The sequence below is a fragment of the Passer domesticus genome, chromosome 1, assembly GCF_036417665.1.
Source record: "Passer domesticus isolate bPasDom1 chromosome 1, bPasDom1.hap1, whole genome shotgun sequence".
Taxonomy (NCBI): domain Eukaryota; kingdom Metazoa; phylum Chordata; class Aves; order Passeriformes; family Passeridae; genus Passer; species Passer domesticus.
In genome coordinates this window covers 9,384,139-9,411,707 of record NC_087474.1, presented here as the reverse complement: position 1 = coordinate 9,411,707, position 27,569 = coordinate 9,384,139, and the positions used below count along the sequence as shown (strand labels likewise).

Sequence of the window (27,569 nt, the reverse complement as noted above, 5' to 3'; positions counted from 1 at the left end):
GAGCATCTCTGTCTGCAGCTGGGACTGCATTCAGTTGTTTCACCTAGTCTCCTCCCTGAGGTTTTTCCTACCCCCACAACATTCAGCAAAATAAATTGTTTATGGCAAGTGGGGGGTTGCCAAGTAGCAGATAACCAAAATAGCAAACCAGTGTGTCCCTCACATGTGGGAGATTGATTTTACTTAGAGGGGAAGAGGATTTGGGGTTTTTGGCAGAATATTATTTGGTTGTGTCTCTTTGCAATTTATAAAGTAGTTTTCACCATTGCAACCATTCATTTCACATTACTCAAAAGGCAGGCCAATAGTTTGTCTGTCAAATCTGTAATAATCATTGCCCTTAAAGTCAGTAGCCCTTTTTGTGGCCCATAGGTAAGCTTTCATAGCCTCAGGCAAAGAATTGCACTTTTAGCTCAAACTTCATTTTTCAAACATGAGTTTTACCCAAGCTCCTCACTGTGTTCTGGGCCTGTCATGCTGAGGTATGAGGAGCATGTTTTCTTTACATGGTTGAGTGTGTAAGGAACATTGTGGTGTGTCTGTGGGATGTGAAAAGGTTTCAGATCTTCCACCTCCTGGCTGTCAGTCCAGTAGCCCAGCACCACTTGAGTAGTTCAGAAACTACTGTGGGGCACCAGTTATCACAGAAAAACCAATATGGGGCAAGGGATGTCAACCCCTTCTTCATGTCTCTGTTCTCTGCAGTAGTTTTAGATTCTGGGTCAGGATGGAACCACCAGCAGCAGGCAGAAGGTGGGGATAACTAGTTATGAGGTGTGAGAGACTGAGACTGAAGGTGGAATTGATGGACACCACAGGAGACTTCCAGAAAGCTTCATTGGGTTCATATTGCAAAATCCTCAGTTGGAGCTCCTGTGGCCCTTGAGAAGAGTGTCTTTCACAGCACCTCTGCTTCAGCATCTTGATTTGCCTTTGTCTTGCAAGGCAGGATTTATTGTGGCCACCAAAGCGTGGTGTGGGATTTGAAAGTCTGTGAAACACACTGTCCATGCCTGGTGAAATTCTTCCCATCTTCTGTGGCAGTGTTATGTCACTTGATTGTTCAGTCATGTTTTCCTTACAATTAAAAATATATATGTTCAGAAAAAAATAGGGTGAAGATTTTAGTGCTGTTTGAGGTGGGCTGTCCTGATGTAAAGAAGTGTGCTATTACAAACTGATACATGTGCAGAGATTGTATTAAGAAATCTGTGTATGTCTGTGAACTGCTACAAATGGATGATTAATATTGATGTGAACATCCTCTAAGACAGTTTATATGGCACCAAGAGAAAGCATAGGCATTCTTTCTTGTGTTATCTAAAAAACTCTACACTGTTTATACAAGTTTCTTTTTTCTGTTGTGTTCTTTTGCTGGGAGAAGAGTTTGACAGGTGATTTCTTAGCTGATGCATCCCCCAGGGCCATGGTATGCTGATGCATGAGGATCCACACTCTCTACTGGTTTCATTGTGTTAGATTTTTTAATGGGATTTGTTAGGTTAATTTCTGTTTACAAAGTTCTGCATTAAATGGGATTTCATTGCTTGAGAATTGGCATTTTCTTGATATAAAAGTGAAACAGTTTGTGGCAGTCTTTTATAGGATATACAGTTACAACATTGTAATTTAAAATTGAGATCAATGCCATTGCTGCATTCAATTATAAAATTTATATGCCTTTTAAAATCGGTAGTTAGAAACTCATACGTATATTAGTAAGCATTTATTAGATTAAATTTAATGGGAAATTTTGAGCAATGGTAGTATGAATCTGATATTTTAAGGAACTCATGACCTCCCTTTATAGATGATAGAGTAGCAGGTCTCAAAAGCTGTCTTGAGCAAGGAGTGGTGTTCTCCATGGAACACTCCAGCCTTCCTCTTCCTGCCATTCCTTCTGAGGGAGCCTCAGGAGAGCCACCCCTCCTGCACTGTTCAGGCACCCACATTTCCTTCCTCTGAGCAGACTCCAAGAGTGGAAACAGGTCTCATCCTCATGTGGAACCAGGATTAGATCTTGCTAAGTGCTTGGCCCATAGGTCTGACAACAGAGACGTGGAGCACCTGACATGAGAGTCAGTGAGGACAGTAATTAATGCTGGACAAGCCCATTAATTCCTGGAAGCCCCACGGGTGCAGGTGTGGTGGGGCCAACAACAAGCTCCCCAAAATGTTCTTCATAGAGACACCAGTATTATTCTCTGTTGTTCAAAGAATACTCTCATTGTCTGGTTTTATATGGACAAAGATGATACACAAGCTTAAGTTTAAAAAGCCTTGCTGAAAAAATGCCATTTCATTTTTTCCTGTTTTTTTAAACATTCTGGCTATAGTAAGCAAAAGCAAATACAATAGTTCTGGATAGGAGGAGTTATATAGGATTGACTTTGACAGATCAGTTAATTGTCTCACACTGCTTGCTCAGCTATCAAAGTTCTGATAATTGCTGCCATATACATATTTTGAGATGTATGGAAAAATAAGCTTTTGCTTTTTCTTTGTTCTCATTGCTTCTCCATTTTAGATGGTTTTATTTGACTACATAAAAATTGCATTAAGAATTAGTCACTTAGGCTCTGGGGCTTTCTTTCCATTGTACAATTTTGCTTTGAATAAATCAATAGATTAAGGCAACTGTTCCATGTTTCTGGTTGTTTCCATTGTTGAGTGTGCTCTATGGTTGATTTGAAAGATATTTTAATTTGATCTTTTGAGTCTCTTTAGGAGGTTTTCAGTAGAATAATTCTGTGAATAAAGGGTCAATATTCCTATGTGCATTTACATGTAGGGCTTTTCTGTGTTGAAGAGCTTATTGGAGAGAGGTAAAGTTCATAAAAGTAATGACAAACACTCTACATAAAGCAGATGTAATGCTGTAGAAGCACAGCATTTCCTAAAGAACATCTATGGCCTAGACTGGGAAATCATTACATGACTTCTTAATCTCACTGCTTCTATCCCCTTGATGAAAGTAAAATGTAATGAGCTTACTCTAATGGGCACTTGACTGTATGTAGGGCTCCTGAAATGTGCCTGTAACTACTCAATGAAATGGTTATTGACAAATCAGGTTAGATCAGCATAAATAGGGAAACCCTCACCACTGTACACCCATCATAACATCTTAATGGCTGAAAGCTTTCTCCAGGTGGAAGCATCTATAGTCCATATGATTTCCTGGAATTGTCACAAAATCGCAGAATGGTTGGCAGAAATGTGTGGAGGTGACCTAGTCCAGCTTCCCTGCTCAAACAGCGTGCCCAGGACTGTATCCATGGTAGCTTTTGGATATCTCCAAGTATGGAAACTCTACAACCTCTATGGGTGCTTTGTGCCAGTCACCCTCCCAGTAAAAAGGTGTTTCCTGGTTGTGAGAGAGAGCCTCCTCTGTTTTGGTTTGTGTCCATTGCCTCTGGTCCCGTCGCTGGGCAAAGTAAGAGAAGAACCTGGCTCCATCTCCTGCACACTCTCCCTTCAGGTGTTTGCACACAATGATTAGATCCCTCCCTAAGCATTCTCTTCTCAAGGCTGAGAAGTCCCAGCTCTCACTATTCACTCATAGCAGAGATGCTCCAGTCCCTGAATTATCACAGTGGCCCTTTGCTGACTCTCTCCAGTATCACTGTGTCTTCTGCCTGGCAGCCCAGGACTGGTGCCAGCACTGGAGATGTGCCTCCCTGGTGCTGAGGGGAGGATGCCCTCCCTCAGCCTGCTGGCAAAGCTTTGCCTCACACAGCTCAGGATGCCATTTGCCTTCCTTGTGCCAGGACACATTGCTGGTTCACTCACCAGGACCCCCAGGTTCTTCACAAAAAGCTGCTCTCCAGACCATTCTGGCACAGTAGTTTGTTCCTCCACAGGTGTAGGACTTTGGATTTGCCTTTGGTGAGCTTTATGAGGGACCTGTCTGGCAATTTCTCCAGGGATCCCTCTGGGTGGAACAATCCTCTGTCAGATCAGGCATTCCTCCCAGCCACTTGTCATTTCTGAAGAGATGCAAGAGCAGATGCCATCTGATGGCTTCCACTGTCTTTATGATTTATGCTGCTACAGAAAAGAGGATACCTAGCTTTTGAATTCCTTTGTCAATGTACAGATGAATTTTGATAGTCACCTAAAAGGAAATCAATTTAAAGGGAAGAGACTGTTTTCCTCTCAAGATAATGTGCCCAAGAACAAAAGTGCTTTCAGCCTGTAATCACTTCTAATCAATTCTGTGTATTTTGTCATCTCTTAGGATGCAGGAAGTCAACAAATTGGCTTTTTGCTTGGAAGCTGTGGAGTTACTGTGGCCTTGACCAGCGATGCATGCCATAAAGGACTGCCTAAAAGCCCCACAGGGGAGATACCACAGTTTAAAGGTAACCTAGCCCTAGTTTATCATGGCTCTCACTGGTCATTTACTACAACAAACTGCACTTGTTTCGTGGCTGTGGGTGAGGGTCAGGCCTGGGGTGAAACCCTTGTCACAGGAGCAGCTGGGCTGCTGGGACACTGCTGTCCTGGTGTGTCACTGTGGCAGTGGTGGCTGTGCCAGCCTCATGGATGGAGAGCAGCACCAGTGCTCCCAATGCAGTTCTCTGCTGGCTCAGCCAGCTGCTGAGACCATCTGTGGCCACAAAAATTCAACCAACAGATTTAGGACTGTAGTAGATGAGAAGTGTTGATACAATTCACTCCTTCAGTCAAGTGTAGGGGCAGTAACTTCTGACAGGGGAGTGTTCATGAAACTGCTGGGGTCAATAACAGCTTGAACTGCCCAGCCATTCCCACAGGGACTGCCTAAAAACACCTCAGTAGCTGTGTTAAGGAAGCAGATCTGCAAAATTTTCTTTCCCATACTACACTGAGGTTCAAATGAAGCAATGTTTAGGTAATGGTGACCCAGATTTTCAAGAATAAAACTCTGGCAGGGAAAGCTTTTGTCTTGTCTTATCCAGCAGAAACTCAATGAAATCTGGCTTTTGTTTGTACCTCAGGCTGGCCAAAGCTGCTGTGGTTTGTCACTGAGTCTAAACACCTCTCCAAGCCACCTCGTGACTGGTTCCCACACATCAAGGATGCCAACAATGACACAGCTTACATTGAGGTGAGTTAATGAAGATGCATCTTCTCCTCAGATCATTACATATGGCACCCTGAATTAGGTAAACATCATTATTCATTCAGTAGTCACAGAAGCAAAGAACATCCTGCTTTAGGTTGTTAATAAGTAATGTTGTTTAATAAATTCGACCAATACTGATTTCAGAAAAGTCAATGGAATGTTAAATTGTATTCTGGGTGTTTCTAACATTAACATTTTTATGTGGCTGCAGCAGTGTTATATTATATTTGCCTTGTGCAATCTTGGTTCTGTTCAGTGTGGGCTTGCTCGCTAGCCTTGGGATGGATAGATGACAAGGTTCACAGTGAAGCTTCAGTTCTCATGTCACAACCTTCAGACCCTTTGAAAAAGAAAGAATTTCTTGTTCAAATGCTTGCCTGTTACTTACTGCTTTATGAGTCACACTCCCAACAACAGAACAGCATCAGGAAGGGAAAGTTAGCAATGCTGTTGAATTTAATTTTCCTCCTTTTTTTCCCATCACTTTCTCCCCCTTCTGCATAGACTCAAATGCTTTGAATTCAGTGGTGTTAATATTGAATTTAAATTATTCTTCAAAGGGTCTAAGAGCAAGTGAATGGACCAAAGGTGTTTCCTGTCTTTGTGCAGTCAGAACACTGGGCTAGAGAAGCAGAGATGTCTTCACTCTCAATCTTGCTGATTATCTTCATAATGGAGAAAGATAAATGTTTAATTTATTGTCTGCTCCTGATAGTTCTCAGACATATAAAGTTACAAAAATAATTTCAATAATCACCAATGGCCTCTCACCTCTTTTCTGCTGCTTTTTCATGAGTATCACATTCTTCTGATCAAAGTGCTTGTGTCTTTCAGACACATAGATTATTATCACAGCACCCAGCAAGGATTCTGCAGTCAGCTCTTATCACATGCCTTATAAGATGCAGAAGGGAGAAGCTGGGTTTTAGTGGTTGGCCTATAAAATCAAACATGTAAACACTGAACAGACTGAACTAGGTTATTCTCTGCTAAATCTAGCCAGTCCATTAGTCACTGACACGATCAGAATTGTTAGAGTTATGTTTGCGTAATGCCTGTTTTCAAACAACACATGGATTTCAGATACCAAACCTGGGAATCTCCAGTAAAAAGAGAAAGCCTAAAAAATTGCCTTTTAACAAAGAAATGCCTCCAAACTTCCCAGTATTGCTGCCTTCTTAAAATAGAGTCATTAGATGTGTCCATCATTTATCTGCAGAGGAAACACTTTAAACATAGCTATTAAATAATGGAAATATGGCAATTCTTTCACACTGACTTTCCCTGCTGATTTCTTTTTTAGTACAAAACATGTAAAGATGGAAGTGTGCTTGGGGTAACTGTGACAAGGATTGCACTGCTGACACACTGCCAAGCTCTGACCCAGGCATGTGGATACACAGAAGGTATGGAGTGTGCCCATCATCCTTAAAACATGTGTACATCATCAGTGTACATCATCTTTAAAATCAACTAGGGATTGTCATTTATTTCTCATCCATCTCCTATATTGTGTTTTACACAGTCCAGTGCCAAAGGCTTCTAGATTTAAAAACATGATTTTTTTTTTTCATTTGTTTCAGGAAATATGTTCATGTTTAAAATATCTATAGGAGAGGTACAAATAATGTCTTAACTAATATAAATCCTGCAGTGGAGATTTACTTTGAAAGTTAACCTTTGAGGTCATCAGTCATGTTATACTGAAGCTTCCTTCCTTTGAGTGGGTTTGCCTTGGGTCAATGCCATGTTCTAAAAAATAAATTCTGCTTTGTTTTTGTTGGACAGCTGAAACAATTGTGAATGTACTAGATTTCAAGAAGGATGTTGGTTTATGGCATGGAATTCTTACAGTAAGTGTTTTTTTATTCTCTCTGAGTATTTGAAAATAAGCTAACTTAATATGCTTAGTGCTGTCACAAACTGGGATGTCCTACAGTTCCTTCTAATACAATTTTTTCTGCTTTGAAAGCAAAATAAATGTCATTTAAACCCATGATCTTCTCCTAGTGCATTTACCCGTAATGAGCATGGGAAAGATGTCAGTGTATTTTTATGTATCATGTCAAATATTGTGATCCCATTCTTATCATGTTATCTCACCAATATGTGATTTTGAGATCAAACTTTATAGCAGAAACAAATCAAATTAGCATTTTCCTCTGTAGGGATATGATCCACTGGCATAGTTCTATTGCCCCTGACTAGCTTCCCTGTCAAAACTCCCTCCAACAGATGTTTTTGCTAACATTAAATATTCCCAATACTTTAAATTGCATTAATTTTTCTACTTGATGTTGGAATGTCTTCCTCAATTGTCATGGGAGACAATTGACATATTTTTAAGGATTGCTTCTTAAGGTGCTGTTGCAGTCAGTGACTGACAAATTGTTTACTATTCACTGATCATTTTAAGAACAGATGTCAAGTCTTGAAGGGTCATTGTTTGGGGGTCCCATGATTTTGGGGATCCCCAGGATTCCCAGTGATCTGATATATTTTTCCCATGAAGTGTTACACTGTTTTCACTATCAAAGTGCAGTAATAACATTTCTGAAGTAGAAATGATGATGCTTAACACCCATAAGTATCTAATGTTAAAAAGAACATCTTTATCACTGGTTGAAACCAAATGTGTAATAGAGCTTTTCTGTGTCTTCCTTTGCTATTAATCTTGTTCTTAACTTCATTTTTTTTTCAGTACTGTTTTCCTGTACCTATGCTTGTGCCAGACTGAAAGGATAAAAGATAGTTATATCTTTTGCAGTTCTCCAAGTGTTTAGATGACTAATCCACTGGGACACTTAACCTTTCTTAAACCTAGGTTTTCCAAAACAAATACTGTATTTAACCTGAGCTGCTATGAGGGGAATCATGTTGCCCTGAGGAGATATTTCTAAATGCTAACAAAAAGTAAAGCAGCAGCTCCTTTACGGGGTGTTTGTTTAACACTGAGAAATCTCTGATGCAATTGATGAGCTCAGACTGAGAGCTCAGCTTTGGGTTTGTCATTGGTTTCACTCAGCTGCTTTTTCTAAACTTCCTGGAACTTTTCATGGCCTTGTTGAAAATACTGGAATTAGCTCACCTAGAGAGGGACTAAAACCTCCTTCATTTGTTTTCTGTTAAAATAAATTGATTTCTGCTTAGTCTAGGATTTCAATTTCTATGTCTCCTGTCTTTTAAATAATTTGTGCTCCACTACCATTGGTAGCTTTTAGTCTTGCCAGAGATGGATTTCCATAGACAGGTGTCTTACTGCTTTTGTCCTTTTTAGTACAGTGTTCATATATATTGCAGTTTATCAGGCTTAGGGATAATATTATCTACATATTAACATGTAGACATTCTTCACCCAATGTTTTATTTTAGATTTTTTTCTGTTTAGAGTGAACCTCTTTGAGTATGAACAGAAAGAAAATGTTCTTTTTCAGTACTGCATAAAAATTACTATCTGATTAGTATAAATCCTTAATCTTTAATTAAAGCATTGGAAAATGGGTGTCTGTTTCATCTTCATGTAGGTAGCTTGATAGGAAAAGATGAATGCCAGAACGGAGTGTTTTGCATAGATGTCCCTGCCCATAACACAATTTTTGTAGTTACCACAATTTTTGTATCAAACCCTTGTATGTTTTTGATTTCAGAGTGTCATGAACATGATGCATGTCATAAGTATTCCATACTCCTTAATGAAAGTCAATCCTCTGTCATGGATACAAAAAGTCTGTCAATACAAAGGTAAGGAACAAGAATATAAAAAATTTGCTTGATAGTCAAAATCAAAAGTGCAAATTGATAACACAGCTGTCTAGCTTTTCTATGGTGTGTTAGTAATTTTGTCATTGCTGTTGCAGCAAAAGTTGCCTGTGTGAAGTCCAGAGACATGCACTGGGCGTTGGTGGCACATCGAGACCAGAGGGACATCAACCTCTCCTCGCTGCGGATGCTGATAGTGGCTGACGGTGCAAACCCATGTAAGCTCAGCACAGGACAGGAAGGGGTTTCTCTCTTGCTCTTAAAGCTTCAAATTCACCCGTCTTAGCTAAAATATTTGCAAAATATGCATTTTGTCTACTACAAACTGTGTGACATTTGTGCAAACAGTAATCAATCTGGGATTTTTTGCAAAGTATATTTTTCTTTAGCTCATCCTGAAACAAACTTGATATTCCCTGTAATGTAAGTTGCAGTAAATCTAGTTTTGTTTAACATCACAGTCATGTATAAAGAATGAACCTATAAAAGTTGAAGCAATGGAGACCTTAAGCTATAGAAAGGATCAGGACATTTCCTCTGAATGACAGTCCTCAGCTGCAGAAGTAACTGAGAATTTTAGGGGAATACTTAAGCTACTCTAGAGAAACACATCTGAATCACTTCATGGCAATTAACAGCATAAGCTGTTTCTCTGTACTATACAAGATATATAATATATATACTATATTATGTAGTACACATTAATATATTATATTAATATTAATATATAGAAAATATAATGTATATTATATTATATATTTCCTGTATTATAGAAGATATATAATATCTATATTAAGATTCCAGCATAGAGGTGTTCTGCTTGTTTGTAGTAGTTTGTTTGGAATTTCTCAGTTAAATCCTTAACCTCCCTCATCCTAAAAAAGAACACTGCAATGGAATTGATACAGTAAATCTAGCAGTAATGGCTTTTCTATGTAAGCATAATGAAAAGATTTCATGTTTAAAAATTAGTCTTTATTCCCTGTACACATATACACAACTGCTTATACATACATACGTACATACATATATATATAGTTGTAGCAGCTATGATGTATTTCCCAGTGGACAAGGATCCTTTTTAAATGATTTTTCCTGAAAAGCCTATATATTAAACAGTAAATTTGCAGTTTGAATAATATCACTTCAGAAATAAAATTATTTTTCTGTCTGATTATATTTTTTTTCTTTACCCCAGGGTCCATTTCTTCCTGTGATGCATTTCTCAATGTCTTCCAAAGTAAAGGTCTAAGGCAGGAGGTCATTTGTCCCTGTGCCAGTTCACCAGAAGCTCTCACTGTGGCTATTCGAAGGTATGTGTTATACCAGTGAAAATAGATCCACTTAATATGTATGTCTGGTAATTTGGAAAAAAAAATTTAAAAAAGAAGAAAAAAAATTTAATATGAATCTGCATATTTAACTTCTGTATGATATGCATAGTTTGCAATTTGTTCATGTCCAAGAAAGACATACAAGAATTTTTAGAGTAATGATTTAACTTCAGAATGCATTATGGCTCCCATTGCTGTAATTTTATCTCATTCTAAATTAGATAAGTTGAAATGCAAAAGGAAATTCTGTAAATAAAAATGTAAAAATGCCACCATAAGCATAAAATTAATTAAAATGAGAGGATTAAGTGGAATTGCCATTGAGGAAAGCCATATTCTTAAGGACCCTGTTTGGAGAGAATTAGGACCTTCTGCAGGCTGCTTTTGGCTGACAGGCACTTTTTAACCATTCACAGATTTTCAGTAATCATCTGGAAATGATCTTTGAGTCTGAGGGATTTGTGACTAGAAATAAAATAGATAAATTCTACTAAAACTGCTAAATGCTACTAGAACTGTTAAGTGTTATGTATATACAATCACAGTGTTGCTCAGGTTGGAAAAGACCTTTAAGATCATTGAATCCAACCATTAATCCAGCACTGCAAAGCCTTCACTAAACTGTGGAGTGCCACTTCCACACGTCTTTTAAATACCCAAGGATGGTGTCTCAGCCTCTTCCCTGGGCAGCCTGTTCCAATGCTTCATGACCCTTTGGGTGAAGAAACTTTTCCTAATATCCAAACTAAAGCTCCCCTGGCACAGTTTGAGGCCATTTCTTCTTGTTCAGTCACTTGTTACTTGGGAGAAAAGACCCACCTGGCTACAGCCTCCTTCCAGGCCACAGCCTTCCTTATCACTTAGGAAGTGATAAGATCCCCTCTGAGTCTCCTTTCCTCCAGGCTGAGCCCCCAGCACCCTCAACCTCTCCCAAGACTTTACTCTAGCAGTGGTATCCTGTCAGGAAGGCTGTAGCACACAGCCAATGGTGTGAGTATTGTCTGTTTTGGCAGAGCTTTCCAAAAATTGTGCATTGAACAGTAAGCACTTTGTTTCTGCAGTTCGTGTTTCTGCAGGCAATTATAATTGTTTCACGTTAGAACATGCAATATAAACGTGTAAAGCACTAAAATAGCATTAAGTAAAATACTTCCTGCCACAAATTCCTAAATACACCGTCCAAGTGAAATTTAACTAGATTTTCAATTAGCTTTCCAACAGAACATTTACAGGAGGAAGGACATGAGGCCAAGAGTGTGGTTGATTTTCAACCACCTCATTATTAGTTTGGAACATCTGAAAGCAATCCATCAGAGACTTACCCTGCCCAGGTTAGTTGTCTTTCTGTGAACTACAGGATTTCAGAGAGCCCTTCATTCAGCTCCACCTGCCTGCTTTGTATGAGTACCAAGTGTCTTTCCCTTAGATGGATTTCCCTGCCATTGGCTGTGCAGGCCTTTGCTCCCTTGGAATAAACTCTTGCCTGTAAGTTCAGAGAGGAAGTGAATGGGCAGCAGACGTCTCTTGTGCTGAGCACTGAGCAGGTTTTTAATTGCCTGGGCCAACCCTGGAAAATTTGGCACAAATCACAGGTTAGGAAGTGGGAGAACTTCATAATGACATGACTGGTGTGCCCCTTCTAGACATAAGCTCTGTGCCTGTAGCTCTCTGAAGCATTAAAAATTCATTTCCAAATTAACTAGTGCTGAGACCTTAAAAAAGAAAAATTATTAGCACATAGCATTGTGGATAATTCAAAATAAAAAAATAGGCATTTTATCTTCAGCGTGACTGTGTAATTACAGAGCAGTTCTTACTGCAGTGAGTGTTACAGAACACATCTCCTTTTATTTGAGCTCTGTTTAATGGTAGGATAATGCTAGATGAACTTGGGAGATGTAGTATTTTTCATTTTGTTCAAGCCATCTCCACTGACAGTAAAGTCATTATCATACAATTTCCAAAGAGTTACTGCTGAAGTATGCATTAAAATGACTCCCTGCAGAGCAGAAATCCAGAGAGCTCCCTGTTAATGCTCTGACTCTTTCAAAATCTATGGTGTATTTTTACTGAACTTCCTACAAGAAGGAGTAACAAAACCAGCTCTTGGTTGAAATAACCTTATAGTTTAGAAAAAGACAGTAACAGGCTAGAGGTATTTCAGCCTGAGTGCTGAATCACAAAATCTAATATTCAAAGGGATGTGTCATGCAAATAATTCATGTTATTCCCCTTTGGTTTACTGCATATAAGTCTGAGCCCACTTGCTTAAGGGAATGCAAAAGTTTTAAGGACAGGATTTTTTCCCTTTTAAATGGATGGCAAAAAAGTAGTGGTCAAATAGATTGTATTATCTGTAAATGGTAGGAGGAGCTGCTCTCAAAATGCTTTGTGTGATAAGTAGTGCAAGAAAATGGATGTGATGAAAGTCCAGATGGCTTCTGCTTCTGGAAGTCTGTGAGAAGCCTGCAGGAGACCTTTCTTCTCATGAGCACAAAATGTGTGTTTTGGGGAGCAGGGATGAGAGAAAGTTGATCAATAATGTCACTGAAGTTCCTTTTACATGGTGGGAGTGTTATTTATCACAGGTGCTTGTTTACTAGTGCCATTTGTTATGCTCTAATGCAATTTCAAGCATGATCACATCCTTCTTTGTTGACAATGTCACTTGAGAAATATGACTCATAAAACCTATTAATTGAAATTTATAGAGCCCATCAGGGCAAGGCTTACATGAGCAGGACTGGCTGAGGCCCATCTAGTATTTCAAGCACAGTAGAGGAGAAATGTCACATCAAAGTACATTATCTGTTAAAAAATAGTTGTGTCATGATGGAGTATTTGCAAAAAACGCAGAATTGTGAACTAAATATTGGTTGTTTTATCCATCCTGAAAAGAGCTGGAGTCTGCTCTTCATGGATGCATAATCTGAACTCAATCAGCACCATGTCACCTTCCAGATTTGCATTTAAAATGCAGGACAGTGCGAGAGTCCTTCCAGACTTGAAAAGCTCTGACACATTCCCCTGCCTTGGTAACTTGCATACGTCAACACTCATTTGCTCAAGCCACGCTCTCCATAGGTATAGTTGTATCCACTGGTGCAGCAGGTGGTTTTATACTCAAACAATCTGACAGGCATCTTGTGCTGATGCTGTGGAATTTTACAGCAATGAATCTGAGCAAACTGAGGCGTTACCAAGAGGCTGCATCCACTATGTTTTGACCATGCCTGATAAAGGCATAATTTGTTTTCATTTTCGTGTGGTAAATTAGAATAGGAAGGATTCAATTATATGCACTAAAATGAAGATGGTAAAGTCCTTGTGTCTTCCACAGATACTAGACAGTAAATCTATGCCAGGTTGCATCAAAATGGATAACATATAGAATTTATCAAGTTATTTACTTGACAAGTTATTTACAGTTTCCTTCCACATCGTCTCTACCATCTTTCAGTATTTTTAAAATTAGGTAACAGCTCTTTACTTGAGTGGTAAGGCAATCTTTATAAATTCTTCTGAAAATCAAATACAGGCTGGTTTGGGTAAATGTTAGGGGTTACTTGCATCTCAGCAGCCCCATATATTTGGGTGGGTGTTTAATAAAAAATGTAATTATTCAGAAATGACTGCAAAACAGGATTTTATTTGGCCTAACAGGGGAGGCAGGAAGGAGCAATTTTAAACTCTTGAAAGAGAGGAGTATGTGCAATAGTAGTCCATTAAGCACAAGTAAGTGTTTACACCTGCCTGATGGTGCACTGATGCTCTAACCCCTGTTTGTAGGCCAACAGATGACAGCAACCAGCCACCAGGGAGAGGAGTTCTGTCCATGCATGGGCTCACCTACGGCGTGATCCGAGTGGACTCTGAAGAAAAGCTGTCTGTCCTGACTGTCCAGGATGTTGGCTTAGTGATGCCAGGAGGTGAGGAACTTCCTTTGAAACTTATTATGATCCATCAATTTAAGTAATTGGCAGTAGAAAGTTGCAGCTCAGCGTACTTTGTTGCTGGACTACAAGCTTTGGACCACAAGCTCCTTGAAAACATTTTAGTCCAAAAGCATTACCTTACAAAACTTCATGGTTTGGAAATCCCAAGATTTCTTGTCTGCATTTACCTCAGTCTATCTGTGCTTGCATTAGCAACATGTATTAAATAACCTGCCACCACATCTGTTCCTAAGCTGTGAGATGTTGGTAGAGAAAATAAGGAAGTTAAAGTACTGTGGCTATAAATATCCATAAGTCCAAGCAAGACAAAATGTTTCAGTAGGGAAAATTTTCATAGCCTATGCTAAGGATCAATAAAATTGCTATCTGAAAGCTTGCAGAATGTTTTTCCAAAGGACTTGTGCTATCACCCAGCTACTAGACAGAAGAGGTATGACTGAAAAGTTCATGTTGATAAATTCAACTGCAACCAGTGCTTCTGAAGAGGAAGATAACACTTTCCTTAAGGCAACTACATTTTAAATAAGATGCTATGGACACTAGAAAAGGCTAACACTGTATTTTTTTGTAAGAGAATGCCTGTTATGGACCAAAGCAATAAAACATAATGATGCATCTTACAAAATTTCAGTTGAACAACTTAAAATAAAGGAAGATACAATTGTTTGCTGTTTAATAGTTTTCATACAAGATATTATAAGAGATGTGCCATCTTGCTCTTCATGTTATGTTCTGATAAATTTAATGAAGGTTTATTCTCTGAGTGAAAGATTTTGTACTTTTGTAGTTAAATTATATGTTGATTCCTTTCTACTTTCCCTGATCATCATATCCTCTTTGCAATTACAAAATCTACCAATGCTGTACTCCAACTCCAGAGATGATAGCTAAAGCAGCATTCCTGATTCTTGTTCAAATGGCTGACATAAAATAGTACTTTTTTCTCAGACCAGTGCTTTCTAATCCCTCCTGTTTAGCTCCTGCTGTCTCTGCAGGCTGGTAAGACCAGACAGAGGGAGTCTGAGCTCTGATAGATTCTCAGTGAAACAACCCTATTAGTCTGCTGGAATATCTTGGTCTTTCATATGGTGTTATTTGCTACTTTCTGAAAGGTGGATTTCCTGGTTGTCTGCCTCCCTCGCAGTGCAGTAATTATCAAGGGCTCCGTTAGGCTATTTCATTTTGCACTGACTGAGGCAGATCTGGTTTTCGGTATGCAAAGCTGGGAACACAATCATATTTCACAGCAATATTACAGATGAACTGCAGTTTCAGAGAGCAAGGCAAGTAGGTATTGGTTGCAATGTACAGACTGAGTTTACATAAAGATCCTTGCATTCTTTGTATAAATATCATTCATAATAGAAAATCACTTGATAATGTTGAGCATTGTAATGTTCAAAAAACTGATTGTTAGACATTAGTCTACATGTAATTCATTTGTTTGTGTCATCTCCACCATGATGTCTTTCCCACAGCACTTATGTTATTCTGTGGTTCATTTTATAATATTTTTTTGAATTTCTTTCTTCTCCCTCTAGCTATAATGTGTTCAGTGAAGCCAGATGGAATTCCTCAGCTCTGTAAAACAGATGAGATAGGAGAACTTTGTGTATGTGCTATTGCAACGGGTACATCATATTATGGACTCTCGGGCATGACCAAAAATACTTTTGAGGTAAGTTGACAAAAAGTGCAATACAAAATCCTTCCTTTTGAATTTTTTCTGTTTCAAGGTAATATTTGACATGAAGTATTGATATTAACACTGTAAGAATAGCAATATTAATCAATGCTTGTGGGTTAGGACCTATATTCTAGCCAGATGATCTGCACTGAAGCCCATTTCATTAAGTGCAATAGTAGATCTTTATGTGAGTTTAGTTTTGGCTCTGAAGAGCTTTTACTTCAATGCTCAAATAAGATACCAGGAGCTGAAAAAAATCAGAAGGAAAGGAGTAAAAAAGACCAAGTTCAAAAAGTGATATTGTACAAGTCTATGTGCAGAATTTGATTATTGCAAACAGTAAAAAAGCTGCTTGGTATCTCTAGAAAGCACTTTTCAATATTTCCACAGCACTTCCAGCATTAAGGCTCCTATTTATACAGAATCCTGACAGATGTAGTCTTCAAGAGATATATCTGAAGAGCAGAGAAACCTTTTCCCCATTAGTTCCCATCTGCTTTTGTTTGAATTGCATTAGGTGAAAGCCTTTTGGCTTTTAGGAATCTGTTTTCTGACTCCAGAGCACACAGCTGTATTGATAGCTCTGTAGTACCTGCTCTTGTTATCATTAACTTCTGCTGAAGACTGTGTGTAAGGCTGAAGAAATTAGAGAAAAAGTGAAATTTTTTTTTTAAAGCTACAATTCTTTATTGCTTAATGTTTATGGCAGAAATCAACACTAATACGTTTAGGTTTTCCTTAAAAACTCTCCGTTGTTACCACTTTTAATAGACTAATGTGAGTAATATCTCCTGCAAAATGCAGAGCTGAATGTTGTAAACACTGCACATTATATAATTAATGGAGACAAGTAGATATAATTCTACATCCCACAGCTGAAGTCAGGAATCCTATTATGCTATTGTGATCTGAAATTTGTTGATAGCTGATTTTTATGCTGCAAATACAATTGGCAATAGCCAGTGTGGGTGATAATCCTGGATTTTGCATACTTCAGGGTAGAAAGGTACTTCTGTTCATTTTGTAGTACTTGCTGTAATTATGATATCATTCATAATTCATAACTGTCATCCATTTAACAGCATATTTAGACTGATTTAGACTTATTCTCAAAGCTAAGCAAATAAACTGCCATTGAGTGAGCAGGACCACTCTATTTTAAAGTTAAACATGATTTTAAGTGTTCTCTCAAAATGGATCTCTATTCTGTTTTACTGCTTAATTCATGTTGCAGGTATTAGAGTGTCAAAGAGTTTTGTACTCCTGAAATGAATTATGGCCAAGGATGTATAAGCATTAAATCTGTTCAAAAAGAGTCATCCATGGGCATCTGGCAGCAGAATTTGACCTTTCTTTTCAGATGAGCCTTCAAGAACACTATATAGGCAAGGTGTTCTACTTGCCATTGTCTTTTTGCCTTTAGACTATTTAAGTTTAAAGGAATAACTGCAGGACAGTGTGGTTGTGTCAGAATGCAGCTCAGAGCAGCTCACGTGCCAAAAGGATAACACCGTGCTAATTAGGGTAGAAAAAGCCATAGGAATCTGTCTGTGGAAGTCACACATGTCTGGTGTTCAGACATTTAGAGAAGTGCTCTGTAGGGCTTTCAGTATTTTCAGTATTTTCACTTCCTGATGTGCTACAGGAGACATTATCACTAGTATTCTGAAAACTTAATTGACCTTAAATAAAAATGTGGTCAGCTGAAAGAATCATTAATGTGCTGTACCTTAAAATAGCTTCACTTCTAGCCTGCCTATTTCTTATATTGTGCTGGAAATGGGCATGAGGTACTGAAAAAAACCTCTACTGAAATGTTAATGAGTTATGCTCTCAGTTAACATATACACAGCTCCTCGGGTTGGCAGTCTGCTCAGCATGAGTTTTTATTTAATACTGAAGATGTAGATTTGTATTTTTTTTTAAGTCATAAATGATTTACAGGCTCACAGTTACAGAAAATATGTATTGTGAAGAGAGTGGGATTGAATTTGCTGGAACTCAGGTACACATGATTGTAGGACTTTCCTGACACTCCCTTTATGGTCAGTGAAGGATAAAGAGCATCACCAGTGACCTGTTTACTTTGATTCAGAGTAGCCATCTCAGAAAAAATAGCTGAAATACTTTGCAGCCTGATCTCTGTGTACAGAACTGAAGACCCATGTTTCTGTTTTGCAGGTGTTTCCCATGACCAGTTCTGGTGGCCCTATCACCGAATATCCTTTCATAAGGACTGGACTTCTAGGCTTTATAGGACCAGGTGGACTGGTTTTTGTTATTGGCAAGATGGATGGTTTGATGGTTGTCAGTGGAAGAAGACATAATGCTGATGACATTGTAGCAACAGCACTGGCTGTGGAACCCATGAAATTTGTCTACAGGGGGAGGTTTGATCCTTTCTTTCTTTATATTACATGGAAATCTTTATTTGGCTTACATGAAGTGTAAATGATCCAGATGCTTTCAGAAAGCAATGCCTGATGTGTATTGTAGTTTCCTTCCAGTCTGTTCATATTGCCTGAACCAGGAGACTGCTGAGGGAAGCCCAAGGCAATGTTGAGGAAGAATTTGGATACTAAGGTCTTGAAACTGAAATTTCCAGTTGAACAGCTGGTTAATTCCGAGGGTGTTGGCCCAACAGGAGCCTTTCTGTGTGCACTGAAATTCCAATATGCCTTACACTGACGTTTTTGAATGTGAAAGTGGTTCTTTGTGTGACCTTCCTCATGTGCTAGAACTGAGAAGGAGACATCCAAAACTTCTGAAGAGCCTCGTGCAATAGCACGTGCTCACACTCCATCACATGTCAGGCCTCTCACAAAATGATGTTGCAATTACCATCTTCTAAGATGGGGCCAAGGAAGGTGCTTATGCTGGCTGTTACATAACATCTTAGCAACAACCTTGGTGTGACCCAAATGTACTGCTTTTCTTATTCCAAGAATGTTCACTTCTCAATCCTGCTCTGACATTCTTGTATATACATGACTGTAGAACAAAGCCTGCTGTTTTGACTCCAGAAACTTATTTAAAACTGTTCTTTTAGCCTTTTCCCCATAAATATATTAATAATTGGAGTCTAACTAGTAAGTAAAGAAATCAGAGTTGTAGAAGGTTGATGCAGAAGTCAGATTTTTCCCTCTGTCCTGGCACTAAATGCTCTTCTCTCCTCCTATAGAATAGCAGTGTTTTCTGTCAGTGTGCTGCACGATGAAAGGATAGTTATTGTTGCTGAGCAAAGGCCAGACTCCACAGAAGAGGACAGTTTTCAGTGGATGAGTCGAGTTCTTCAGGTAACGCTCTATATGTACTAATGCTCTTATACTCTAATGTATAAGCTATTTTTTTTCTTACTTTATATTCTTTTTATTGATTTTTCAGATCCCTAAGGTAACTGACATTTGTCTTTGAGTAATTGTGAATCCACCTGGAGTTTCACTTGCTCTTAATGAGCACAAAATGAGATTCTTCTGAGTGACAGTTCCTGTCTGGGCTGTACACACCCAGAGAGTGATCCTTTCCCTAATCAAAATGCTATAAGAAAACAGGAATGAATTGAAGTAAATAATAGCAATGAGAGAGTAGCATATGGTTTACAAGGATATAGTCATTCTTTATTTTCAAAAGGGAATGAATGAATGAATGAATGAATGAATGAATGAATGAATGAATGCATTATATACTCTAACTGTCAAAAGCTGCCAGAGTCTCTTAACTGCTCACAGTTATAAGCATGGGTACAGAGTTGGCCTCATCCAGATTTATTTTCTTTGACATGTGAGAGAGAATTATGTGTTTCTAGTTTACCCTGTTGATAGCTAAAATAAACTGGGTGAAACTTGGCCTAAAAATCCCAATTTCTCTCCACTGAAATGAAGGAAAGTAATTGGTTAGCTCAGATCTAGGTGTCTACAGTGGGGTTATCTTTTCAGAGGGATCCCTCTTCCAAAGAATCCATTCCAGCAGTCTGGCAATATCAATACTATACTCAGGGTTTTTTTCAAGTCTAATGTCCACACACAAAAATGTTAAATACTTTAGATAGGGTCATCTTCCATCTCAGTGGTTAATCCAATTCAGACTCAACAGCAATAGATTTAATGGAGATGTAGTCAGATTAAGTCTGTTGGTTGATACCTTGTGAAGTGGTCTCAACTCTGTCTAACTCTGTCTACAGTTGATCTCCTGTTACTTTAACTTCTTTTTCCTGCCTTCCTTCCTGGCCTTCTGCAAGGACCCTTCTCAGTAAATATATTGCAGGCATATTTTTTGCTTTACTTAAGAGCCAGAGAAAAAAATCCCACACGATTCAGAGATGTTTTTATTCATCATTGCATTTTACTGAATAAGAAAGGGAATCTATCCACTGTGTCCTTCAAGAAACTGAACAAATAAGCTTTCATCCATCTCATGACAGGTTCATCTGCACTCTTGATTCAAAAGTCAGCTATATTTCATGCAGTTAGAGGCATCTAATATTCACAGTAGATCTAAATTAATACCAAGAAAAGATAGAACCTCTAGCTTACCATCACAGAGAAGGCTTTTGAAACACCTAGTAGCACCTAGGGCAGCTCTTGTAGAAGAAGAGGCTTTGGGTTGCCCACACTTTTGTCAAGTAGGAGGCTCCTAAAGGGGTTGAAACTCTGGACTTAACACTTGTCCTGTTTTGTCAGCAAAGCATCTTTGTGACTTTTACAGACCTAATGTCTCACACAATCATAGCCAGTAGAGTTCTGCACTGAAAGCTGCAGGAATCCTGTGTCCCAGTACTCCTGCCAAGAGTCAGCCCTGTTATTCTGAGTCTGATCAAGTCCTAGCAGTGTCTGAGAATAGCAGGCCATGTATCAAAGGACACACGTGTGGCTGCTTTCGTCACCCACGTGTGAAGCCTGCAACTCTGGCATGCACCACTATGTGAACAAGAAGTTTCTGTTTCCACCACAGCTGAGAGCAGAGATGAAGGACAGAAGCCAGGAACATGTGGGATGTTTTGTGCCTCTTCCCAATCAGAGTTTTAATGGCAGATGTCAGGAAGTCGTAACCAGCTGTATCTGAATCATCTGCTAGTGAGGCACAACATAACAATATTACAGCCCGTGTCATGACTCTCAGTGAAGTCCATGGCAACAAACTCTAGCAAATTTGTACTTGATTTTAATGCTATTTGTGAGTTGTCTGACACTCTGAGTGCTGCCCTGTGCCAGCCCTGCCCTGCCCTGCCTGCTTCTGCTGTGCCTTGCTGTCTCTTCCCTGCAGTTGAGCTGTCTCGATTTGCAGAACCAGTTTTTCCAGTGGTTTGCACATATTCTGACTCTCCTGACCCATCCTGCCCCTTGGCAGGGAGCTGAAGGATGGCAGAGCTGCTATACCTGTGGGACTGTGCTGGACTGCATCTGTGCCCTTCAGCAGAGGGATGGCTGGGAGGGAGTGTCAGGCTGGGGATGGAGTTTCTTGAGAGCAGAAGGGTGAAGATCCCAGATCACCCAGCAGTTCAGTCAGATCCTAGATACTCATCTGCTGCAGACTGATCTGACCTTTCAGGCATGGTTGTGGTTCCTGTATGGCACACTGGATGTTGGTTTTACCAGTTCCAGGACTTGACAGGGCTAGGTAAAACCAGGAGATCTACTGCAGCACTGGAGAGTGTTTACCCAGAGAATTGTGTCAGAACAAGATGTTTTCTCAGCTCAAACAACACAGCAGTCTGGACTCTCCACAAATTTGGGTTTATCTTGCCCATTTTCACAATGAAAGAGAGGGACAGAGATATTGTTTGATTCTGGCTAGACATAGTCATTTCAAAAACCAAGCCATCTCATCAAGACCCATAAATGCCAGCAGTATTAAAATTGACTGGTACTCTTCTCCCTCAAAATTTTAAGGCTCAGTTCACCAGTTGTCATCCTTGTGACAAAGTCATTCCGTGCTTCAGAAATGTGCCCAACTTGAAGGTGTGAAAGGTGACAGATTTGAATGACTCATGAGATTTATGTGGCATTGTGTAGCAGATGTATCTCTCAGAGACAGTTCAGAAGTTGCTGGGGAATCATTGCATGCACTCCTTATCCTACCACAGCTGGGTATTGCTTCCCATTCACCACCTCTTGGAGCCACAGAGTTTTATCTTTGAGTAAAAATGGTTGCTTGCCTTGTGATGGTTTTCCTTCAGGCTGATGTCAGGTGAGGATCCCATGATTTATCACTGCTTTTCAGAACCTACAAATAACATTATGATTAGTGGGTTACGGTAGTTTCTGCCAGAAACATGAGACTTGTGTTGGCTGCCATAAGTATTTCACTATTGCTGATCTTTTGGGTGGTGTCTGTAGACCAGCAGCAAGGGCTTCCAATTCTGCTGTGAGAGCTACTACTGCTAAAATACCAATGCTTTTAAATGAGTCACCATTTTATTATTTTTTCTTATGTGACTTTGCAGTCAAATAAATAAGAACTGGAGCAAACAGAAGCCAAAAGTGAAGCATTGCTTAGTCTGTAGGAGTAATCAGTAATTTATTAGTCTACACTTTAGTACATGCATAACTGTAAGTGATTATTTCTCAGAGTTTAGATTGTATCTTCAAGGCATATCAATTCATTTTTATCACGGTTTAAAATTAAAAAGCAAGATAAATAAATTAGATTTTTGAACATTTAACTCATTAGAGATGCTATTTGTAATTTGTTTCTCAGTTTGTGTAAATGTCTGAAGTTGGTTTTCTAACACACTTGCTCCAATTTTTGTTACTGTTATAAAGAAAATAAATCCTTTAAATCTGTGGAGAATTAAAATCTATGTGCATGGATATTCATGTTTAACTCAATTATGTAGATACTGTATGCTACAGTTTTCTTGAAAGCGATGCAGTTTAATTCACTTTAATATCAGGCAGTGAACATGGTTGCTATACAATTCAAAGATGCTTCTTTTTCAGGTTTTTGTCCATCCAATTTTTTTTCAAGTAGGTAGTTTCATAGTTTTCCCTTATATAATTTCCATTCCTGCCTGAAAATCTTTTACACTGTGATCAGGGAATGAAACAGTTTTTACATTATAAAAAAAATGAAAGATTCACAAGCTACATACATCATTAGTTATAGGGGTTATTTGAAATTTTGCCCTGCTCACAAAGATGGACTGGATATTAAGTTGATAGGAATCCTTTGAACTTTAGCTCTGAGAAGTGCACAGCTTAAAAGCAATTTCATGTGGTCTGACAGCCCACCTTTGTAAAAAATCTCCATGATATCTGCTACTAATATGTGCTTAAGTGGGATAAAAAGGTAGCATTTCCTAATAGATTTGTGGGCATTTGTCACCAGGTTTTTGGTTGCTTTTTTATCTCCTGGAATGAGTATAACAACATTTCTGTCCACCTGTTCCCAGTGAAAAGGCCCTCCTTATCACTGACATAGCTGAAGTGTCTTTCCATTGCCAGTTAATTATTAGGGATGGTTTATGCAGTAATTCAGAGCAACACGTGCTTATTAGAGTGATGAAAAATCAGCCTTTCATTAAAATCGACTTCCTGTGTGTTTTTTTAGGCAATTGACAGCATTCATCAAGTGGGAGTCTACTGCCTAGCACTTGTCCCAGCAAACACACTTCCCAAGACACCTCTGGGAGGGATTCACCTGTCAGAAACCAAACAGCTCTTCCTGGAAGGATCTCTGCATCCTTGCAACGTGCTGATGTGTCCCCACACCTGCGTAACCAACCTGCCCAAACCAAGGCAAAAGCAACCAGGTAAGAGCAGTGAAGGCCAAGGGACTGTGACTTTGTCCTGTGTGCTTGTGGTACTGTAAAAATCAAGTAGTTGCTGATTCAGGTGAGAATCAGCTTCATCAGCTTTCCTCTTCAATATTCTGTGTGTGTCAAGGACATCATTGGTGCTGCCAGGAGCTAGAGGCACCTTCACAGAGAGTGCAAGGAAAAAAGTTAATTCAATAAAGATGACATTTTTATCACTCCAAGACCATACCTGGAATTCTTCATAAATTCCTCCTCAGTTATGTTTAAAGAGAATGGAGACCAAACCAGAGAAAGATAAACTCTTTGCTTATTTTGAAGGCTCAGCTTTTAAACTAGAAACAGAGAGGGACTGTTGTCACTAAATAAAAGTGTTGGAAGAGCAAATGCTTCAAAACTGGTCAGGAATAAATTAAAGCAAAAAATGAGTGGTTTAATCCCCAACCTGTGTGGGGAGATTCTGTATTACTCTTACAGCAGGTTATTAGAGGAAAAACCCTAACTAGTTTTAAGATGGTTCTTCAGAAGTTCTGCCTCTTCATGAAGAATGTTGGATGAAATTGTACAGCAAGGGACTGTCTCAAGAGACCAAGAAAGCCCCTGTAGCCTGCAGTAGTCCAGTCACTGGTTATTTGTGCCCCATGTACAAGTAAATGTTAAAAAATTTTTGCCTTTGAATCCAGCTGCAGGTTTTAGAACTCAGATTAATTTCAAGGAGTTCTGGATGTGTAGCCTCAGGCTTAAGACTTGGATTCAGCTACATTAGACTAAGTGTTGGTTATTTTCCACTTTGAAAAACACCTTGGAATTAGAAGAGGGTTTGCTCTCTGGATCTTGAATATGGAGACTATTCCTCATGAATTCAGTGCTAGTTTGCCTAAACCATCATCTTTTTTTAAAACCTTTGGACAAATGTTTCAGAATCAAAACCATAATCTTGGTTTGTGGATACTGAGAGTGTCAGAGGTTAGCAGTGACTTGCACTAACTTAATGAAAGCAATGAGGACTTTTACTGCAGTGGTCACATTGGTATTTCCTTGTTGCTGCACCACAAAGTAATTGCTGGACTAGAATCAATGGAGATACGTTATGTATACATTAAATATTACTGTGTTAATAATAATATTTAATGCCAGGAGCACAGAAACAAAACTGATAGTATCACATTCTCCCATTTTGTGTTGTTGTGACATACCAGGTGGTATTGCTTTTATTAGGGTATTTATTATAGGGTATTGCTTTTTAAAGCAGAATAGTCTGTAGGTGCTTTAGATTATCTGGTTATTTATACCAGAAACAATCACTTGGACACCATAGGCTAGAAGTAGAGCTTGGTATAAATTGCAGTTGATCAGTAATCCATGCTGGAGAAACAGAAAACAAATGTCAACATGCTGGAGAAACAGAAAACAAATGCCAACATGAGTTTAAACGTTATCTGTGAGACCATTTGTCCCATCATTGTCCCCTAATGGCAGCAACAAAACATCAGTGAAACCCACCTCATGGAGGAGTGTCAGCCATGACATCTTATTTTCTTCTGAAGTTGCTCAACTTCACTCTCAGTCTTATTGTACAGGGCTTGCATGTATTTTATCATAGGCACCATCTGCCTTCCTAATCCCTGCCACTTTGTGTCTGTAGCATTACAGAAGTCCAAATACAGATGCAATTTAGCCCCAGCAACAGAAGAGGGAAATAGGAATGTTGTCACTCTGGATGAGGCATTTGAATGGAAATGCCTACAGTAGGAGCTAAATTTTCCAAATTCATCCCATAAAGACAGACCAGATATGTCTTTGGCTGTGGAGAGCCCATGCTAAATTACAGCTGTTTTGAGAGGATGAATCCAGTCCTATGCATCTTCCAACCACTTCTGGTTCCTAACCAAAGTTTATGTCAACAGAGATGTGCTCAGATTTTGGTTTTCTGGATGGCAGTGAGGAGAATATCATGTAATGAAAAAGAAATCACATGAATTTTCATCCACAAGCAAAGGATTTTTATTGCACTTAGTGTATTTTCTGCTTTACTCTAGAAATTGGCCCTGCCTCTGTGATGGTGGGGAACTTGGTCTCTGGAAAAAGAATTGCACAGGCCAGTGGTAGAGATTTGGGGCAAATAGAAGATAATGACCAGGCCAGAAAGGTAAGCTAAACTTTTCTGTTACAGCTTGTATTTAACATCATATAATTGACTTCATCCATTATATAGTTAACATCATGTAGCTGACATCAGGACACTTAGCAGTTGAGAGATATGATGGATTATGATGACTATTATTATTATTAGTACCACCAAATTAGTTGATGGCTTCTTTTTAATTAATGCATAGATTTAATATTGCTTCTTTACAGATAAATATTAAATAGACATGATGAGAAGTCACTGCATTTTATTTTTATGGATTTTTTGAAATAAGTTTACATGGGACAGCAGAAAAAATGTGAGGGAAAGCATTCACGGGGCTTCTACCAGAAATCACCCTCTATTATATAATTTTTACCAGCTCAAGTGGAATCCAGAGAATTTTGTTAACATATAAGGTCCTGACCTTATTTGTTGTTATTTTAATCCTGGAAAATTAAGTTGAAATTCAGCTCTTTTGGGGGTTTATGTGAGTAATTAAATTAGTAAGTTCTATGCTGTATAACTACTTATGTATTTAAGTAAGAAAAAGAGAAGAAGCTAAAGAATTAAATAGTGCTTAAATTCAGAGGGATGAGTAAGAACTTTTATTGCTTTGGAAATATATGCAGTAATATATCATAATCCCAGCAGTGGCTTCACTTTCAGAGAGGTGACTGCTACCATGCAAAAGCACCTTCCTATAAATTTGTGACAGCAAGAGAATTAATTCCTGCTTCTGGGTGTTGTGGCCTGGATCTTAAAGCCAAGAAGTTGTTTGGTGTCATGACTGTCACTCTGCTTTATTGCAGTTCCTGTTCCTGTCAGAAGTGCTGCAGTGGAGAGCTCAGACCACCCCTGACCACGTGCTCTACACCCTGCTCAACTGCAGGGTAAGAATCTCAGCCTGTGGGGCAAAGGCACACTGGGATTTCAGCAGCACCTGCTTGTCCTGTGGCTGGATGTGACCTTTCTCTTCCTATTTCCACTAATACTCAGCTGTTATATTTAATGTTCACTGAGGCAGAAAAGAGAATCATCACTGTCAGTTGTCGAGATATAGATTACTTTTGTATCAGTGTGCCTTACGCATTTCTCATTCCTTTTTCCACCACATACATGTTGTGTGTGAGCTGACACTGCAAATCTGTTTCAATACCGTTGAATCTGTTTCAGATCTGTCCCTGTGTGAATAACAGTGTTTAATACTGCTCACCATCCTGATTTCCAATTTGAAAAGCACACGCTTGGCAAAACCAAAGCATTTTCCCTAAATGTAACAATGGCTGTTGTTTGTGAGATTGGACCATCTGGGGGAGGTGTGAGAATGAAGAAAGGAGGTGAAGAGAAGAAAATCTATGTCCAGAATACAATCAAGTCTGTAGAGGATCACTAATAAATCTCTCTGCATAACCTACATGGGGTGCCAGCCTGGCACAGCATTCTATTGCTTACTAAAAATGAGTTAATGAATGTGACTGGCACAGGACTTGGCTTTGCTAAGAGTAAAACTTCCTTGCTTTCTGTAGTGTAGCTTCTTTGCTTCCTGGATGATTACAGATTACAGATGACAAACCAATAATTCTCAAGACCACAGAGAGAATTAAGGTCTGCTTTCAAACCATTCCATCACAGTACATCTACACATGTCTGTCAGATCTGGGAAACATACAAAGTGTGTGAGGGTCTTCAGGAGAGGGGAGGCCTGGAAAGGTTCTGTTCCCCTGCAGTAGTAGCTGATGTTGTCTCAGCCTATGTGGTCTTTATACAACTTGAATGGGTTCTTAAACCTCCAACAGTTTGTGGACCTCTGTGAAATCACCACTTACAGTATTTACAGAA

At 39.0% G+C, this 27,569-nt stretch overlaps 1 protein-coding gene across 7 annotated transcripts in view; it reads left to right on the top strand.

Moving 5' to 3' along the window:
- The window catches only part of DIP2C (disco interacting protein 2 homolog C), a 307,254-nt gene that overhangs the window by 222,359 nt on the left and 57,326 nt on the right, over positions 1–27,569 (top strand). For all 7 annotated transcript variants that reach the window (XM_064388801.1, XM_064388720.1, XM_064388405.1 and 4 more), the window contains 14 exons: positions 4,241–4,364; positions 4,983–5,092; positions 6,414–6,516; positions 6,899–6,963; positions 8,758–8,851; positions 8,968–9,087; positions 10,068–10,182; positions 13,993–14,132; positions 15,701–15,837; positions 18,028–18,236; positions 19,028–19,142; positions 23,395–23,596; positions 25,639–25,748; positions 26,540–26,620. In XM_064388801.1, the coding sequence (XP_064244871.1) occupies positions 4,241–4,364; positions 4,983–5,092; positions 6,414–6,516; positions 6,899–6,963; positions 8,758–8,851; positions 8,968–9,087; positions 10,068–10,182; positions 13,993–14,132; positions 15,701–15,837; positions 18,028–18,236; positions 19,028–19,142; positions 23,395–23,596; positions 25,639–25,748; positions 26,540–26,620 (1,725 nt within the window). The remainder of the gene's footprint in view (positions 1–4,240; positions 4,365–4,982; positions 5,093–6,413; positions 6,517–6,898; positions 6,964–8,757; positions 8,852–8,967; positions 9,088–10,067; positions 10,183–13,992; positions 14,133–15,700; positions 15,838–18,027; positions 18,237–19,027; positions 19,143–23,394; positions 23,597–25,638; positions 25,749–26,539; positions 26,621–27,569) is intronic.